General features: G+C 46.1%; 1 protein-coding gene across 3 annotated transcripts in view; it reads right to left on the bottom strand.

Moving 5' to 3' along the window:
- The window catches only part of KIAA0586 (KIAA0586 ortholog), an 813007-nt gene that overhangs the window by 277051 nt on the left and 516134 nt on the right, over positions 1 to 19822 (bottom strand). For all 3 annotated transcript variants that reach the window (XM_078660379.1, XM_078660377.1, XM_078660378.1), the window contains exon 21: positions 1679 to 1854. In XM_078660379.1, coding sequence (XP_078516505.1) covers positions 1679 to 1854 — 176 coding nt within the window. The remainder of the gene's footprint in view (positions 1 to 1678; positions 1855 to 19822) is intronic.

Raw genomic sequence — 19822 nt, 5'->3', positions numbered from 1 at the left:
ATGGAAAAAAAACTGACATCAATAACTTAGGTGATATTTTTATCGAAGCCCTACATAATTTACTGTAACTGGGCACTGACCAAAAGTCAAGTAGGACCAGATGTTGCTGAAAATGTTCTGTATCCAACCGGACACTAATGTCATAAATAATCAGAAAAACCACCACCAACGAATAGGAACGTCTTCAGAAGAGGTCAGGCAAGATCGCAATTAGAAGCATCCATCATACAGTGAGATACTGAAGATCATTAACATTTTCTATTAATGAACCACTCATTCCTGCACATTTCTCATTTAGAAAGTTGGAAAGGCTTCTAAACAAGGAATTTTCAGGATCACACGTCCAAGACTTCTGGGGCGTAGTGGTTTCTTGCCATTGTATGGTTCCAAAATCCCAAACTATTCAAATTAACCTTCTTCTCCCAGTGTTACAGATGCTTACATATTTGGTGGTACTCGGATCCTATATCTGTAGTCCCTCAAATTCTGTAGAAGCCCAGCATCCTATGGATCTTCCTGGAACCATAATATCTTGACCATAACTGCAGGTTCCAAGACCTGGGTTCAGTAAGGTTAACAGAACCCATGGGTCCCTAGGGACATGGGTACCCCAAAGCACTAAGACCTAAAAAGGTGACCAGTCACTATCCAGCAAGTACCCGCTACCTCTAGTAAGCATGCACTACGGTCACTGGGTAGGTGGAAGCCCCGGGGCAGCACCAGACAGTTTTCTGCTTCGGTCTAGTATCGCTGCTCCTGAAAATGTTAGGACAATCATAAATCATTTAAGGCAGGTTACATTCACTGTCTTGACCTTTCTAAAATATTGTACGCTTTTTGGAAGATATACAGGGGCTAGAGTTAGACATTAACCTGTAATGTGTGAGATTACAATGTTTAAATGCGAACAGTCGTAATCCCAGACATGTTTTAGTCTAGTTGAGACCTGTTAGGAAAAAAGTAGCTTGAACCTTTATGGAATAGCTACAGAACTCATGTACTATAACCATGCCACTGATGACGACTTACTCAAAACAACAAAAGATCATAGCTGGAATGCTTTAATTATTCTCAATGATAACTACCCTGGATTGCCATACATTCACATTCTCTTTTCCACACGGTGGTATTACATTCCAGGACCAGCCGATACAAACCTGCGATGGCTCCTCAGTGAAGAGCAGCGTGAGTATCCTGTGGCTCTTTGCTTCACAGTAATTACAATTGCACCTCACAGATGGTTGTTTCAGATTTTTTGTCCTGGGCTGAACATACTCCAGGCCTGATTACAAGGGGATCCGTTTTGCAACCTTTGAGTAAACCCCAGGTTGTGCAGAGGTTGGAATTGCAAGTTTGGTGGTATTTACCACATCTGGTAATTCCCAGGTGTGTTAAATACCTCACCCTTCATTAAATTTCAGCTGGACAATTCAACAGAGGAAAAGTATAGTATGTACCATGCCATGTGGATTTTGGTGAAATAAGCACTCATATCCACATTAATCCACAGTTATTAGTAATAGGTGCTATTTGTCACACCCAATAAACAGCATACCACAGGGCATCGCTAAATTACATGGTGCGGTAAAATGTGTGTGTGTGTGTGTGTGTGTGCGTCATCACTCAAAACCCTAGAAAAGAAGAGCTAGACAAAGTAAAAATGCATTTGGCTCATTACCACAACGTCTTGTGTGCTGGGAGCAACTGTTTGCACTTCCCTCTCCTCTCTTTCTCCAAGCATGACTGCGACTGTTTCTGCAACCGCTTCATTCACATACTGGCGAATCAACTCCGAGTCCACAGGTACACCAGTATCGACAAAGAGCTGCAGGCCTTCAGCACCTGCCGTTTCCACTAGAGATGAGCAAAACAAAAGGAGGCATTTCAAAATCCTCTCTGATCACTGTAAAACATTCCCCACAAACAACAGTCCTAATGTGCTTCCTATTTTTGAGTTGCCATGTATACCCGTACTATGAAATGGCATAGATGCCTCTCAATAGGAGCTCATATCTTTACTTATTTCAATCAGCCATGCACCTCTTAAAATTTTGGGGGAGCAAACAGCAGTTGGTGTTGTTCAAGTCTGCTCTAGCACCCCCATGTCACTGGTAAATCCAGTGCCTGTTAGTTTATGGAATTAGTACTGTGGTCTCAAGGATAGAATATTTGATGTATGTACTCCAGTTTCTTTAGGTAGTTAGTAGTATTTATTTATTTATTTAGAAGTTTTCTATAGCGCGAACAAGACCCGAAGGTAGCAGAGCGCTTTACAGTAGAGGGAATGAAAAAGAGAACAACATGACATAAAACCAATAAACCAATCAGCGAGCGACAATTTGGAATGAGGAAAAGTTCGGACAGCAGGCCTTCTTGGTAACAGGATTCAACGTTACCGCATGGATTCTGGGGACGCTTGCTGATCCAAGTTACCCACAACCGAGGGAGCGGATAAGGCACAAGGATTTGAGTTGGCTCTTGAATTCTGCATAGGACGGTATAGTTCTGATGTGCAGTGGGATGGCGTTCCATATTTTGGGGGCATTTCCCGAGAAAGAGCAGTCCGCAGTTCTCTTCTTTCTGGTTTTTGGTAGGATGAGCAGCAGGGAGTTAGAGCTTCTCAAATTTCTGGCTTGGCCTGCTTTTTTGAGCTTGTTTGCCAAGTATTCCGGTTTGCCGGTGTGGAGGGCCTTGTGGGTTAGGCAGGCCGTTCTGAAAGTACTCCGCATTTCCGCAGGGAGCCATTCGAGTTCTTTGAGTGCCGGGGAGATGTGGTCAGATTTTTTGCAGTCTGTGATCATTCTCGCTGCCGCGTGAAGTGCTGTTTTTAGTGGGGCCAGGTGCGATTTAGTCCAGTCTTGATAGAACTAGAGATTGCGTGGCTAGTTTGAGGTCCTTGTTAGGAATGTAGAGTTTGATTTTGTTCAGAAGTCTGAGGTTGAAAATGCGCTTTTCGACGAGTTCTTAATGTGGTTTGTCAGGGTTAGTTTGGGGTCTAGGTTGAAGCCCAGGGATTTAACGGAGTCGGCTAGCGTGAGGTTACCTTTGAGAGCATCGATCGACTTCAGCCACTCGGTGATTTGAGGGTTATCTTCTTTGTTTGAGATGAGGAGTGTTTCTGTCTTGTCTGGGTTGAGTTTCAGGTGATTCTTTGTCAGCCAATCTTGAACTTCATTTAGGACATCGTTAAGTCTGTGGATGTCTTTGAGAGAAGAGGTTTCCAGGTAAATCTGCGTGTCATCCGCGTAGAGGTGGAAGTGGATGTTGGCGTTCCTGAGTAACTTGGCGAGCGGTTCCATGTAGATGTTAAAGAGCTGCGGAGAGAGCACTGATCCTTGAGGGACACCCTTGTTGACTTGCTGGGTTTCGGAGGTGAAGTTCTTAATTTTTATTATTTGCGTACGGTTATGTAAGAAGGAGGAAAACCACTTGAGAACTACCTCGCCAAGGCCGGCTCTTTCTTGAAGAGTCATGATGAGGAGCTTGTGGTCCACCGTGTCGAACGCTGCGGAGAGATCAAGGAGTATGAGGAGGCAGCACTTGTCTGCGTCAAGAGATCCATGAATGTCGTCTATGATGTTCAGCATCGCGGTTTCTGTGCTGTGGCCTTGTCTGAAGCCGGATTGGAGGGGGTCCAGGAGATTGATGTTGTCCAGATGTTGCGTCAGTTGCAGGAGTAGGCTTTAGTAGCAAAGATGTGTGATGCTTTGCGCGGGCTATTGAGTTCTTGCAGCTAGTTGGTGGAATTAATAAATCAGCAGGAGGAGATTAGGTATAGTTTAGTTCCATGGTAATTTAATGCCATAGCCATACAGAAGACTGGCTTAAGGACACCTGGTGATATTAAACATGCCAGGGGAAACTGAGGGTGTTGAGGAACCTCCCATTTGACACAAGTGAAATGAGATGTACAAGGTCCAAGAGGAAATGGTTGGATCCTCCTAACTACAAAAGAGCTGACCCACTGAAGGACCTTTCCCTGAGCAGAGTGTCACACGCAGCAGAAAAACCTAATAATATTCCTGCGTCAATGCCTCCACCATATGTAAACATTCTCAGAACATCTACCACGGAAGTCACAACCACCTCTGTACTCATCTGGGGTCTAAACCTGTTAGGGTCTTATCGAACAGTCCTATAGGTGAGTGAGTTTGAAGATGATACATGACAATATTTTCTAGTAAATCTAAAGTGTAAGGGAACAAGGAAATTTGTCTAAAATGTGTTGGGTTGTTAGCATCTTAAACAAGAGGATGTGCCAACATGTGCCATATCCTTCTGATTTTAAAAAAGACCTTTCCATTTTACAAAAAATGTATGCATAATACGCATACCTAAAGGGTTTTGCAGCCAACCCTCTTCATCCACTGGTCTGTTATTGTGTCATTCACATTTGTCTTCCTCCCACTATAGCATGGGGCAATGGACATCCCACGTCAGCAAATCCCCAACTTCAATGTGAGGGATGACTGTCTGTCCTTTCACAAGAAGCATATCCACATCCAAAAAGGTTCAGTGACTACAATAGCAATGTGCGGTTTAAGAGATCAAAATAATATTTTTGATTTTAGCTGTTTTTGTTGCTTTTTTTTTTAAACTTAATGAGGACCCAATAGCTTTTTCAGGAGAAACATTTTGCTAAAACAATGACAAATATAAACAAGCATTAACAAGATCAAAACGCTGGTGCCCAAAACAGACCTATTAGCTCTGCCATTTATCGATTTTAAATGACAACGGTACTTTTGCGTAAGAAAGCATTTTCATATCTCTGCATTTTGGAGCGATAATGTGTTTTATAAAGCATAGCGGTTTGTTTGTGCAAATATCTACTCGGATACCAGAACACGTTTTGCAAAGTGAATTTTCATTATTTGTTTTAAAAGCCTATCATAACACCCATGTTTACATAAATGCCAGTAGGGAATTTGAATAGAGCAAGCAACTTAACATATATATAAAACTTTTTCATAAAAAAAGAAAAATAATAAAATTGGGCTGATAGGACAGTGGTGGAGTGGGAAAAGTCTGCACTACAGCTTTAGGGCAGCCAAATAGACGCACTGCTCCAAATGTGAAAGGAAGTAATTTTTTCAGTCTTTACAAATGGGACCCTTATTCACTGGCTGTGTCCCTTTCATACCTTTCATCCCATATGAAGCACACTTGACAAAATGTGAAGGCTTGCTAGCCTTCAGCTAATGCCCAAAAATAAGGAGAAAGAGAACAAATGCAGCTTCTATACAGCAGAAGATGCTTCAAATGAGAGGCCCCAAAAGTTGAAATGCCTTTAAAACTGATTCATGCAATTAGTAGTCTGAATATTTTATTTAAAAGGCCAGACCTAATGTACACGCCTTCAGATAAGCATATTTTTTTAAACAGATTTCTCTATGAAAGATTTCCAGTATCCGCCAATGGGAGTAGACTTTCTGTCTTTATGAATATCTGCGATGATCTCATGATGGAGATAGGGTACTGCCACAAATAAAAATGTGATCCAAAGTGAAAATCAGAATCACACATACTTGACAGTGATCGGATTTTCGACACCAGTGCATCACAGTGTCTGTAGGAGATTATACTCTGGGTTTCCCTTTATCAGATTTCCAGTTTGATGTGGGCAGATTTACCTCATAAAGAGGCATCCTGCTATTTTTCATTTAATTAGTGTTGTGTTTCATATATCCTTCCATTCAAGAGTATTGCTATAGGAGTTGAAGAAGGCTATTATTGCTTCCTTGATAAAGAAACCACATTTGTATCCTGCATTTTTGGCAAAATACAGGCTTATTACAAATCACCGGCTTGTTTCTGAGATTATGGAATTTATTTTAGCACCAATTTGAAATGTACAATTTTAGCATGTCTGCATTTGGGTCAAAGGACGTGAACTCTTTAATTTGCACTGGCGATCTACTGGAAGGTGTGGGAGCAGCAGTAGAACATTACCTATCTTTTTGGATCTTATGCTGTCTTTGACAGAGTGATGCCTCCTAGCATACGTTAGTACCTGATGATCAATGCCATCGGTTACCTCATGTCTGATACAAATAGTTGCATATCTGAGTATGTTGAGACAGGAATGCCCCTGCACTGTTAACAGTTTTCCCCTAACCTGAGTGCCCAACTGAGAGTACCTGAAACTACGGTTCTCTGATTTTAGTGCGTGCATTAAGGACTAGGCCTTTCCCTTGATATGAGTGAGGTCTTAGAACTTGAGAGGCGCATTAAACTTGCTCTCCATAGTGACCGGAGACCATAGTCCTTGTCAAGGATTCAAGTGTGTAGCACGGTGGTGGTGGCATCTCATGTTTTGTAAGAATTCTACTTTGACCTGACATTTCTATCTGTGTCACAGGAGTGGTGGCCTACTAGCCCACTCATTCTGCTGCAGGTGAATCTGGATCCTTTTGCTGATATTCCAACCATATGCATGCATGTGTGTGGTTTGCATGTAACACACAATATGTATGTCTGAGTGAAATACAGTGAAGAAGGCCAGAGGTTTCCATTTTAGAAGACCCTTTCCTGCTCATGTGCAGAAGATGGAGATGAGGTTACTTTCCCACACAGTGTAATTGCATTACCTACATTCCTGAGACTGGAGACTAGATGCTGAAGTGGACAAAGAAGTTACAAACTTTGACAACAACCACACTGATACATAGTCAAGCACCTTATCATGGAAAACATAATGGAGGAACACCTTACAGTACAATTTCATTTATTTGCGTTTAGCACAGTCCACGGTATGCAACAATTTCCCCCCTATATTTTCATGCTTTATCGGGCAGCCTCGGAAGATGTAGATGGCTTCTTCCTGTTTGGCACACCAGTCCATCGCACGCTCCCAAGGGGCTAGCGAGGGGAAGAGGCCACCTTCCAGAGATTGCCGATGCCTCGTTTAGCCAATATGGTACTAATCCCCACCAGGTTTTGTCTCCGGCTGTGTCACTGATCTAGTCTGTGACTCCCAGGAGTGCCACCATGGGAGAGAGGTCTGTGGGCCTCCTAATTGCATTAGAGAGGTATAAATAGTCTGCAATATTGAGTGTTCTGGGGGCAATCCCACACCATGTCAAAGAAGTGATCTTGTGGTTCTGGACAGCGCCTGCATGCCACAGCCTCACTGATGTTAAGTAAATTGTGTGTAAGAATCGGAGTTCAGTAATTCTAAGGCTCAAGGATATGTCCTGGGGGGCATGCAGGCGTCCCTCCAATTAGAATCATCCAGGAGGCCCAGCCAATCTTACCACCCGGAATGTACTGGTGCAAACAGGTCTAGGGAGTCAAGTAAAAGGGATTTGTATATCCGAGAGATACTTTTCCCTACGATTGGGGCTCTCAGAATTTGAAATTGAAGGGGGCTGTTTTCATGAATGTTCACAAGGAAATCACTGTTTGGGGCGTGCACGGCGTAGTTGTAGGTATCTGTGCATGTTATATTCTTTTTGTAGGGTTTGGAATGTTTTGATGCGAGGTCCCTGCCATATGTCTCCAACTGTGGGGATCCCCATCTTATCACATTGTCCAAACCCGATAAGGAGGATGTGTGTCTTAGACGTTGCTTCGTCCAGAGCGAAGTCTCGCATGTGATCTTCCTGTCCCAACCTGTCCATTTCAGCACTGCACATCATGACAAGAGGACCACTCAAGTGGCCTCAGGAAGGTGGAGGGGGAATAGGGTTGCCTTATAGCACACCTCTGATGTTATCTACGCCCAAGAGAGCCACCTCTTGCTGGCATGTTAAATCCGCCTATCCTCCGTTCAACCAGTCACTGACCACCAATAGGAGGGCCGCCCAAAAATACAGGTGGACGTCTACCATGCCCATTCTCCTGTCTCAGGGTGCATTTGCTGATAGCCATGTGGGCAGGGCAGTTAAGACGTAGGAATGAGCCTATTTTGGTCAGGAGGCTGCGGAACCAGCCTTGTGGTAGGGGGTCAAGAATAATTTTGTAGAGTGTATAGCAGGTGGGGCAGTGCAATCATCTTAAACAAGTCTTCAATGCCCAGGACGTTAAAGGAAAGCTTCTCCCACCAGTTGAGATCTGTCATGAGTTGGGCTGTTAAAGGCTTTATATTGAGACTCCAGTTTAGGTCGGGCACGAGTGCTCTCTGAAGCCCCAGATAGCGGAAACTAATTCTACGTATTGAGAGTTGTGATTCCCATGCTGCCTCATACGGTCTACTTTCAGTGGGACCATGACAGACTTGGGCCAGTTTATTTGGAGTCCTGATGCTTCTCCGTACAGGGCAAGCATCTATAGTAGACGTGGGATTGTATGGGATGGTCTGGAGTTATAAAGAAGGACGGTGTCCGTATATAGGGCGATACAGTCCTCTGTGGCCACACTCCAGTCGACTCCCCAGATCTGTGCATCGCATCAGATCCAGACTGCAAGGGGTTCTGCTATTGGTATGGCAACTACAGGAGGGAGGGGGGATACCTGGCGGGTGCCACAATCTATTGCAAAAGTGGCTGAGAGAGCACCATTAACATAGACCTGAGCCCAGGGCATGGAATATAGTGCCCAGACTAATGACTGAAATTTAGGGCCCTGGCCTACCTTTACCAAGACCTCGTTGAGAAAAACCCAGTTGCCGGATTTAAATGCCTTCTCAAAATCTAGAAGCAGAAGAGAGGCCCTGGCCCCAAGCATTGAGAGGCAGGTCAGAACTTTGTGTACTCTATGGCAGCAATGCCTAGTACTCATGCACCCGCATTGATCTAGGTGAATCAGATGTTGGAGAATTGTGAGCAGGTAGTTTGCCATTATTTTAAGATAACTTTTTATTTCGGAATATATAAGAGTAATGGGGTGATAAGATGCACAACGGTCTGGTGGTCAGGTCTGGCATTAGTAGTACTAATACAGTGGCTAAGTCAAGTTCAGGGCAAAAATACACCTTATCAATTGCATCTTTGTACACGTCAAAAGATGGGGAGGGGGGTCAGATTGGTCTGAAAATATCAGTAGTATTCCATGAGGAAACCGTCCGGGCCTGGAGTTTTCCTGGAGTTCATGTCCTGGTGTGCCAGGGTGATTCCTTCAAGTGTGAGTGGGCATTCCAAGGCAGCCCAGTCACTTCCTGTAAGTTTCAGTATGAGGATGGTGGTCATTAGTCGGGAGAGATCCTCTCCCTCAGGGGGTCGTTCTCGTGGGGTATATAGAACACAGTAATATTCCATAATGGCTGTGGCCATTTCTTGCATTGCCCCAAACTTGGTCTTTAATGAGAGGACAATCTGAAAGGTCTCCTCCCTCATCGCCAGCAAGAGCAGCTTGCCCGATTTCTCCCCCCGCTCGTAGATCGATGCAAGCTGTAAGCGAGCCTCATCGAGGGCTACTTATCAAAGGGACAATCTCACCAGCGCCAGTCTGTAGCTGTCAGAGTCATTCAGGGACGTATGACTGATCGGTTCTCATTTGAGAATAGTGGCTTCTATTTCGTTTATTTGTTAGCGTTTGGTGAAGTCTTTTGCTTTTAGGAGAGACCATGCAAATCCTAGAAGGGTGGCCTTGCTGGCCAGCCACAGTGTGCCCAGGGAGTATACTGTACCTTGGTTAAGGTCTTAGTAGTTTCCTATTTCCTGGGCAAGGAAGTCCTTGAACTCTCCTTGTTGCAAGTGCTATGCGCTGAGCCTCCACATCGGGCGAGTGTGTTACTGGCTAAAAGTAAGGGTCATCGAGGAGTGATCTGAGATACCTCAATCTAGTACTTGCAAGCCTGTGGAATAAGCCTGGGAATGGTGCAGCGAAGGCAGTTGACCCTCTGGTGCAGAATGCACAGGGCTGCCAAACTACCTGCCGGCCTGCATACCCCTAGGAGAGAGGAGTGAGGCAGCCCTGCGAGTTCAGCTAGGTCATATAGTGGGGACCTGGGGGCCCACATCCTCTACAGCTCCTTGTCAGGCTCCTCCCCCACCCCAGGATGAAGTAGCAGATTTACTGCCTTGCGGCCCACTTGCCCATTAAGTGGGGGAGTGGGGGGGGGGGGGGGCAGCAGGGGCAGCCATAGGCCTGTAGGCTGTGGGCAAGGCTGTTGGCCAGATGAACTATGAGCAAGGCCTGAGGGCAGGGGGAATCCTCAGATGCCTCCTCTCTCATGTTGTGTGGCACCATAGATGTGTGAGGTTTGCTGGGGCCCCAAGCAGGCAGAGGTTTACGTCCTGCCCTCTTTGCTTCCACCTGTGTGCCCAGATTTCTGTTGTAGTTGAGCGCTGCAGCCCAGAGAATTCCAGAGTACCAGTGCCTGGGCCACCAACCAGGCCAGCCATCTCCCGGAAAGCAGCTATTTTCTCACCCCATGTTGGGGATTCGCCTGGCCTTGAGGCTGCATACAACAGAGTGCCAGTTGGAAAGAACGATTGGGCCGGTGTGGCCTCCTAGACACCAGCCACGCACCAGGTCACCATCCTGGAAGACTCATCTGGTGTCGAGGCAGGCCTCAACCAGATCGCAGCCTACCCGGGGGTCTGAGTCGCTGGGAACTTCAGTGTTCACCTCCGGTAAAGACGGGCCACCGATCCGGGGGTGTCAGGTGTAGCAGGCAGAGTGGATGGCAAAGAATAGCTGAGGAGGTCCCGGGGCACTTTCACTAAGCGTCCACCATCTTGGCCGGTCAGGGCACGCTCTGAGGGAAACGGACTACTTGCTAGTATCTACCAGAAAAACAGGAGGGAATGCTGCACCCATGCTGAAACCTACATAGGGGGATCTTAGAGTAAGAGTTGTGGATTAGAGAGAAAGGGGCATATTCAGTGGGAGGCAACCGTCCTGCACCAGACAGTTGTTCATGCTAAGGTGAGCTAAGCGTTAGTGTTTTGAGGTTCATTTAACTACCGTGAGGTTGGACAGCTGCAATTTATGCTACTACATCCTCAGCGACTCCAACACCTGTGAGCTACAGTTGCCTCAGAATGCTGTTCTTAACTTTCCAAACCAAACTTCAGAAACCGGAAGAAATTAGCCTGGATAACAGAACTCTCCACAAACTCCAGGTGATGGACAGAATACATTTAAAGGATTTTTGATACCAGATGCTCCTGTCTGCATTACTCGCAGAATAACGTTTTATGAAAAGAAACGACACACAGAAACCTGTGCTCTCAAGATCAACACCTCCTGGCTGGTCCAGTGGTGCATCTGCCCACTAGGAGCCCCAATAAACTCATCACTTCTCACGCCTCCTCTGGGGGCAATCTGCCTCAGGAACTTTTGTGATAAACTTATCGTTGTCTATCATAAGTCTCTTGAAGGGATCTATACAATCTGTTTACTAGGATACTATTCTGTTCTTTACTTTGTTTGTTTCCCTGTCATGACAGTTCAGTGTCTTTTGGACGGTAAACATTGCCCAAAAAGACACTTTATGGTGCCCAAAAACTTTAGCTTGCCGATAAATACTTTATATTGCCCAAAACAGTCACTTTATAGTGTCTCAAACCACTTAATAAGATGCCTCATGCGGCGGGCCTTCAACAAGATCTTCACCCACAATCTTTGTTGATGACTAAGCATTTGATCTGAATACATTTCCTTGCAGGGTTCAATCTTAGGGCCTGATTTAGAGTTCAACAGATGGGTTACTCCATCACATAGGATGACGGGTATATTATCAGCCATATTAAAATTGCCATTGGATTTAATCCACTGGTAATACAGCAGACAGGAAATCTGGCACATTTTTGACAGAGCATCCTGTCTGCCAACTCTAAATCAGGCCCTTAAACTTTAAATCTAAATATAACATACTTACCAATAAATAAAAGGAGGGTGCCAGATTTGAACGATATTTCTGCAGAAAATGGAGATTGTACAAAAAAAAGAAATCTAAAATATAGGCTGTTTAAAAACCTATTAGTGACACAATAGAAGTCAACTGGTAGACTTGCCAGTTCCATCCACAGTACTTTTCTTTCCATTTTAGTCAGTTTGTTGGAATTAGTCAGAGCGGGGCAGGTCAACAGCTTGAGCGTGAGATGTATAATTAACAAACGTGTAATCATGGATTGTGTTAGTGTTCAATCCCACATTTGTGTATACTTGTTGAAAACTATAACAACGGTTACATATTAATTATAGAGACAAATATTTAGTTCTGAATCACTGTGCATATCACAAGGGGCAAATCGGCGGCACAATTAATTTAGAAATCGGTCATGAAGTTGTACCAGGGCAGAAGATAGACATGGTAGGAGGAAAGCAACATACAGGGCAATCATTTGTAGAATTAATTATTTAGTAAAATGATTTTTGTAGTTGCCCAGGATCCCAGCCTATGGGAATAGTGTTCACTACTGAAAATCCAAAGGAGAAAAGATGAATATTTTGGAAAGATTTGACTGTACAGAGGGAGAATTCAGATCAAAAGTCACAGGTAGAGAATTTACCACTTGGATGCAAGTTGTAAGTTTTGTGAATGACCTGAACCTGAAAAAGGCGAGTTGGGACTAGGAAGGACTACAGGACTGCAGCACACATGTGGGAAAATATTGACCAAATTTCTGAGGTGCCATCTACTGCTTAAAAGGTGATGATGAGAAGTTGCGAGAGTGCCCTTTTTTCTGCATAGCCAGATAAACTGATATTGGTCGGTGGAGATGGATATGTTTCGGGACCATTGACAAATATTGGGTATACAAAGTAATTTATTTTGGTCACTAAGAGGCTGTTGCACTAATCCAGTTTTTTTATAACCATTTAATTAACTTGGGATTCAGCATCAAAAAAAGGGCAGGGCTAACACAAGATATTTTGGATGTCCACTAATTGGAAGCAAACAACTGTGGAGAAGACAGAGTAGGTTAACAGCCAGGTGCTGTCAAATGGTAAGGAAGGGTTTAAGACAGAGGGTGCTGGTGAGTCTGTGTTGAAGTGAAAAAGACAATACAGGGTGGGGGGTGCCAGGAAGAACATTTCTGTTTTGGTATGCATAATATAAGAGCCATTCTATGTAATTACTGGACATTCTCCGATTCTGGATTGATGTATGGCTGAAAGAGATGGGAAGGAGACACTGATTGGCAAAAATTTGATAAGAGCGTCTGGAGGAAGTAATATGACACAACTGTGTAGAATAGGCCAGAATCTTCTATCAGCATCTGCTCTTCCGCTTTCATTATCATACAATGAATTGGAATGAACCGAATAAAAAAAGACAAATCAGACACACAAATGTGGAGGAAACAACAGCTGGCCTACCTATGATATTTCGACTACCAACGGTGAACTTAAATGCAATGTGAGAGCTGCCATAAGCCACTCAAGAGAAAATGAGGAGGTGAAGAGCGATCATCAAGCAGTTTCATTCCCACCCAGTGGAACATGCTACAACAAGATCGCCTGTAATGAACCAGTGAAGATGGAGACAGCACTGAAAAATCAGAGGCCTAAGCTCGGCGAAAGGCCAGTTCTGGAACCCTTGAGGGGTGGTGGTGTGGGCAGAGACAAAAAATGGCCTTGGAGAGAGAGTCAATGTACAAAATGCATAGCTACCATTACACCGGCGCTAAAGGAGGGACCTGGGCTCAATAAGTAAACCCCAGAAAGAAAAGGGATAAAGTGGGATGTCACAGTCACCAGGCAAGCAGAGGGCCTTCTCCAACAGGACCCAGAAGAACAAGTTACTTACCTTCGGTAACGCTTTTTCTGGTGGATACAATATCTGCCTGTGGATTCCTCACCTTGTGAATATCCCCCTGCGTCAGCAATGTTCTGAAAATTCTTCTGTAGCACGCCGGCGCGGACGACGTCACAGGAGCACGGCATCGCGTGCGACTCCGCTGACGTCACCGACCCCATAATAGGCGTACGTCGGCGTGATGACATCAGTTCCGCCCTTTTTTCCGTGCCTTCGAGGCACATGGACGGACCGACAACAATAGATATATATATATATATATATATAGTGTACACAGTACAAAATAATCAAAATAACACACATAGTGTGAATACAACATAGCAAATCAAGTACAAAAACACACTTCTTTTGAAAATAACCTGTATACCTTGAAGCAACACCATAACCCAGGTATAGAAGAGTGGACAACGGGGAGGCGGGTGTGCATGTGAGGAATCCACAGGCAGATATTGTATCCACCAGAAAAAGCGTTACCAAAGGTAAGTAATTTGTTCTTCTGATGGATACATCTGCCAGTGGATTCCTCACCTTCTGAATAGAGTCCCACAGCTGTCCCCACTCCCGGAGGAGGGTGTCCACTCCTCTATACCAGAAAATCCTGAAGGACAGAGCGCGCAAAGTGACCGTCCCTCCTCACTTCGGTATCCAAGCAGTAATGCTTCGCGACAGTGTGGAAGGAAGCCCAAGTCGCTGCTCTACAAATGTCCTCTACAGGTACACCCCTAGACAAAGCAGATGTAGAAGACTTTGCTCTAGTGGAGCTCTTATACCCTCTGGAGGCTACTTACCCACCAGGGAGTAGCAGATCTTGATGCATAGTATAATCCATCTTGAAAGTGTGCGCTTGTGCACATGCTCTTCCTTTTCTGCAACCAGCAAACCCAACAAAGAGATGGTCATCCACTCGATAGTATATTGTCCTATGAAGATAAAAGCTCACCGCCCTCTTAGGGTCCAGGCGGTGAAGTCTCTCCTCCTCCTTGGAAGGGTGAGGGGGAGGATAGAAGGTAGGGAGGGTAATGGACTGTCCTAGATGGAAGGGAGTTACCACCTTAGGCAGAAAAGCAGGCCTGGTCCTAAGAACCATTCGTTCAGCATGAATGGTCAAGAATGGGGGCTTTGAACTAAGAGCTTGAAGCTCACTTACCCTCCTTGCGAGGTAATTGCAACCAGGAAGACCGTCTTAAAAGATAAAAGTCTCATGGAACACTTGTGCAAAGGTTTGAAAGGAGAACCCATCAGAAAAGTAAGCACAAGATTCAAGTCCCATTGAGGCACAATAAAGGGAGTGGGAGGAAATGTATTTGTAAGACCCTTTAGAAACCTTAGAACCACAGGAGATTTAAATAAGGACAGCTGATCCGGCAGGCAGAGAAAAGCAGACAAGGCCGAAAGATAACCTTTGACCGTAGCCACAGCAAACCCTTGCTGAGCCAAAGTAAGTGCAAACTGAAGAATATCAGACAACCGAACCTCAAAGGATCAATGGACTTCTCCCCACACCAAGTAACACATTTAGACCATCTGTAAGAATAGATAGATTTGGTGGAATAATGCCTGGCCGATAGAATGACATCCACCACGTCATGTGGGAGAGAAAAGGAATTCAGATTGCCCCGTTCAATCTCCAGGCATGAAGGTGTAAGGTCTGGAGGTGGGGGTGTAGAACCTGCCCCTCCATCTGAGAGAGGAGATCTGCCCTGAGAGGGAGACGGAGCGGCGGGCACGAGGAGAGGTGGAGAAGATCTGTGTACCACATCCTTCTTGGCCAATTCGGCGCAATCAAAATAACTTGGACCCGGTCTTGGCGAATCTTCCTCAGAACCCGAGGAATCAAGGGTATGTGAGGAAACGCGTAAAGGAGTTGTGAGCCCCAACTCAACTGAAACGCGTCCCCCAAGGCTCCCTGCATCGGAAACTGGAGACTGCAGAATGACGGGCAGTGAGCATTCTCGTGAGTGGCGAACAGGTCCACCTGAGGAGTTCCCCACGTCCGAAAGACATGACAAACTACCTCTGGATGAAGCCTCCACTCGTGGTCGGCTGAGAACTGCCGACTGAGACTGCCTGCACGCACGTTCAGAACTCCGGCCAGATGATTTGCCATCAGACAAATCTGATGATCCTGAAACAAGGACCAGAGACGCAGAGCCTCTCTGCAGAGACACTGCAACCCTACTCCTCCCTGCTTGTTGACATACCACATCGCGGTGGTGTTGTCCGTCAGGACTTCAACCGACCGACCGCGAAGGGAAGGGAGGAAGGCCGTGAGCGCCAGACGTATCGCCCGCAAGAAGGTTGATGTGAAGCAACCTTTCCTCTGGAGACTAAAGACCCTTGATCTCCAGATCCCCCAGATGAGCACCCCACCGTAGAGTGGATGCATCCGTTATCACTGTGGCAACCGATGGAGGCAGATGAAAGGGCTTTCCTTGAGACAGATTGCCCTCCACGCTCCACCAAGACAGATCCGCTGCAGTTTCTCTGGAGATCCTGATCTACTCCCTGAGATCTCCGTTGTGTTGATACCACTGCCTGCGGAGGCACCACTGGAGTGCCCTTATGTGCCAGCGTGCATGGTTGACCAGCAGAATGCAGGAAGCCATCAGACCGAGCAGACGAAGGACCTTCAAGACTGGAACGACTGCTCCATTGTGAAATAAAGAAATCATTTCCTGTATGTCGCAAATTCGTTGTGGAGGAGGAAATGCCCGACATACAGTTGTATCCAGTAACGCACCAATGAACAGGATGCGCTGGGAGGGCACCAGGTGAGATTTTGAGTACATTTATCGAAAAACCCAACCTGTACAACAACTGAGTTGTGACTTGTAGATGATGGAGCACTTTCTCTGGAGATTCCGCCTTGATTAGCCAATCGTCCAGATAAGGGAATACTGGAATCCCTGACCTTCTCAGATGTGCCGCCACCACAGCCATCACCTTGGTGAAGACTCGAGTCGCAGTAGTAAGACCAAACGGAAGGACCGCAAACTGGTAATGCTGCGATCCCACAGTAAAACGGAGATACTTCCTGTGCGACTTCAGGATTGGGATGTGGAAATATGCATCCTGCAAGTCGATCGACACCATTCAGTCTTCTTCCAGCAGCGCTTGAAGAACCTGCGCAAAGGTGAGCATCTTGAACTTCTCCTGCTTCAGGTAAAGGTTCAAGATCCTGAGATCCAGGATTGGACGAAGTCTGCCATCCTTTTTGGGGATCAGGAAATACCGGGGAGTAGCATCCCTGACCCCTTTCTTTCTCCGGAACCACCTCTATCGCACCCTTTCTCAACAATGCCAGGACTTCCTCCTGCAGAAGTAGCAGGTGGTCCTCTGAGCAAAACCCTTGGCATGGAGGGTAATTCGGAGGGAATTCCCGAAAGGGAAGTGCATACCCATTCTCCACGAGATTGAGAACCCAAAGGCCCGACGTGACCGATTCCCAATCCCGTAGAGAATAGGTAAGCCAACCCCCTACAGGACCTGCATGATCCGGAATGGCGGATCTAGGGCTGCTTTGCTGTAGTAGGAGGGGGGTGGGTAGAAGAAGAGGAAGAGGAGGAGGAGACCTGACGTCCTCTAGGACGAGCTCTTTGTCTGCCCCTGTATGATTTATACAACAGATTTTGTTGCTGCTGCTGTTGCTGTGATTGCTTGTAGGGACGAAAAGAAGATCTTCCAAAGCCCCTATACCTTTTGCCCACAGATCCTCTAGTTTGCAAACCTAAAGACCTGGCTGTTGCCCTGCTGTCCTTGAACCTCTCCAATGCAGCATCAGCCTTTTTACCAGAAAGGCCTGAGCCATCAAAGGGCAAATCCATTAAAGCAGCCTGAACATCTGCAGAGAACTCAGAAGTCTTTAACCGGGCAGCTCTTCTGGTGGCAATCGAAGAGCCCATGACTCTAGCAACTGAGTCAGCTGTGTCCATTCCGCTCTGTATGACCTGCCGAGCAGCAGCCTGCGTGTCAACAAGCACCTCATTAAAAAAAATTATGTCCTCTTCAGGAAGTTTAGGAGACAATTGCTTTACAGTATCCATCAAGGCACGGATATAACGGACCAGTAGGCAAGTGGCATTTGTAGATTTAAGCGCCATGCTGCCTGATGAAGACACTTTTTTTGCACATTGGTCCTGCTTCTTGGAGTCCTTATTACCAGGTACCTGGGGGAAAATAACCTGCAGATCTTTTAGAGCAGGCAGCTGGTACCACTAAACTCTCTGGGAAGGGATGAGTGGACAAAAATTCAGGGTCTGCAGGAACCACTCTACAACGTCTTGCAACGGCCTTAGAAACTGCAGGAGCTGTAAGAGACCTACTCCACACCTTCAAGATAGGATCCGTCAGAGCATCAGTAAAATGAAGTATAGGCTCAACAACAGATGATGGAGAATGGAGGATTTCAGTCAGAATGTTCGATTTATACTCAGCAGTGGGCAAAGTCAAATTCAGTAGATTCGCCACCTTTTTAATAACTACATGGTAGGGAGCCACATCTTTAGAAGGAGCATCTGACACCGAGGCTAATTCCCAATCAGGAGACAGTTCTAGTCCACTTGCCTCTCTTAAATCATCAAAATAATCCTCCGGTTCCTGAAGCTCACCCTCTTCATATTCAGCTTCCCTATGACTCTGCTCCTCCAAAAGGCGCTGGGCTTCACGCCTCGACCTCTCCTTCCAAAGCGACGTCGTCAGATCGGGATCGACTCCAAAGGCGCCGGAACCGGCGTCGAACGTGGAGCTGGAGCTGGCGTCGAACTTCGAGTTGGAAGATCTCGAGGTCGGTCCGGAGCCGGTGAAGCCGTAAACGGCGTCGATGACCTCAGCGGCGCCGAGAGATGCCAAGGTGGAGTCGGCGCCAGCATAAACGGCGCCGGAGCATAAGATTGGGGAACACCCAAATTGTATGCCAACGGACCCATGGGACCAGCCGGTGCTCCAGAGGGTTACATGGCTCGACAATAAACACCATACATGGCGTTTAAAAAATGCGAAGGGTCCTGACCAGGAAAAGGAGGATACGAACCCACCGGCTGCTCCTGGGGAGGTTGCACCGGAATCGATTCCTCATGTTCCTCGGGCTGGTGAACCGGAGTCGCCGAGTCCTGAGGAACAGGAACCTCTTCTTCTTCATGTCCCGGAGACTGAGATGCCGGAGCCGGTGAATTTTCCGACGACTCCAATGGTAAGGTCTCACCTTCGGGATTCCGAACCGGAGAGGGAGAAACCATGTCCTTATGATGCCGTCTACCAGACGACTTCGCCTTCGAATCCGATGACTTCGCTTTCGAATCAGACTCCTTTCCCGAATGGTGCCTTGATCCATGCTTCCTCTTCTTATGTTTTTTCTTTGATGACCTGGAACAATGTCCCGAAGACGACTTCGAAGCCGACCTCGCCCAGGACCTCGACCTCAAGCGCCTCGATCTCGAACTCTTCTTGGTCTCTTTACCTTTTAACTTGGCAACCAGGAGTTTAGCCTGACGTTCACAAAGAGCCTTTGGATTCATTTTCAAACAGGATCGACAACCCTGGACGTCGTGATCTGAACTCAGGCACCATATACATTCATCATGCAGATCTGTGATGGACATCATTTTTCCGCATTCATCACACGGCTTAAAACCAGTCTTCTTAGATGACATCACGACAGAAGACAGTGACACTGGAAAGATACAGAAATCCTACAATAGCAACAAAGTTACTATTAACGAAACGGAAGATCCCTCGAAACTGTTAGCGTCGACGACGCGGAAAAAAGGGAACTGATGTCATCACGCCGACGTAGGCCTATTATGGGGTCGGTGACGTTAGCGGAGTCGCGCGCCATGCCATGCTCCTGTGACGTCGTCCACGCCGGCGTGCTACAGAAGAATTTTCCGAAGGTTGCTGACGCAGGGGGATATTCACAAGGTGAGGAATCCACATGCAGATGTATCCATCAGAATATCACCTTCAAGATAAACTTCACAAAATGGGTGCTTCAATTAGATGTTACAAATAGATCAAGGAGCTTAAGTATTTAGAAGAAAAGTAGCGAAAGGGATATTTTTCTAGAATGTAGCATTAAAGCAGCACTGACACTGCTTCACAGAAGGCATGTGTCTGCTTCTAGGGCCAAGAAAGAAACAGAGCACTCCCAGTCAAACAATGTACTCATTTGTTCCC

This window comes from Lissotriton helveticus, chromosome 9 (genome assembly GCF_964261635.1).
Source record: "Lissotriton helveticus chromosome 9, aLisHel1.1, whole genome shotgun sequence".
In the NCBI taxonomy this organism is placed as follows: Eukaryota; Metazoa; Chordata; class Amphibia; order Caudata; family Salamandridae; genus Lissotriton; species Lissotriton helveticus.
Note: the sequence above shows the minus strand (reverse complement) of the source record. Positions and strands in the feature narration are given on the sequence as shown.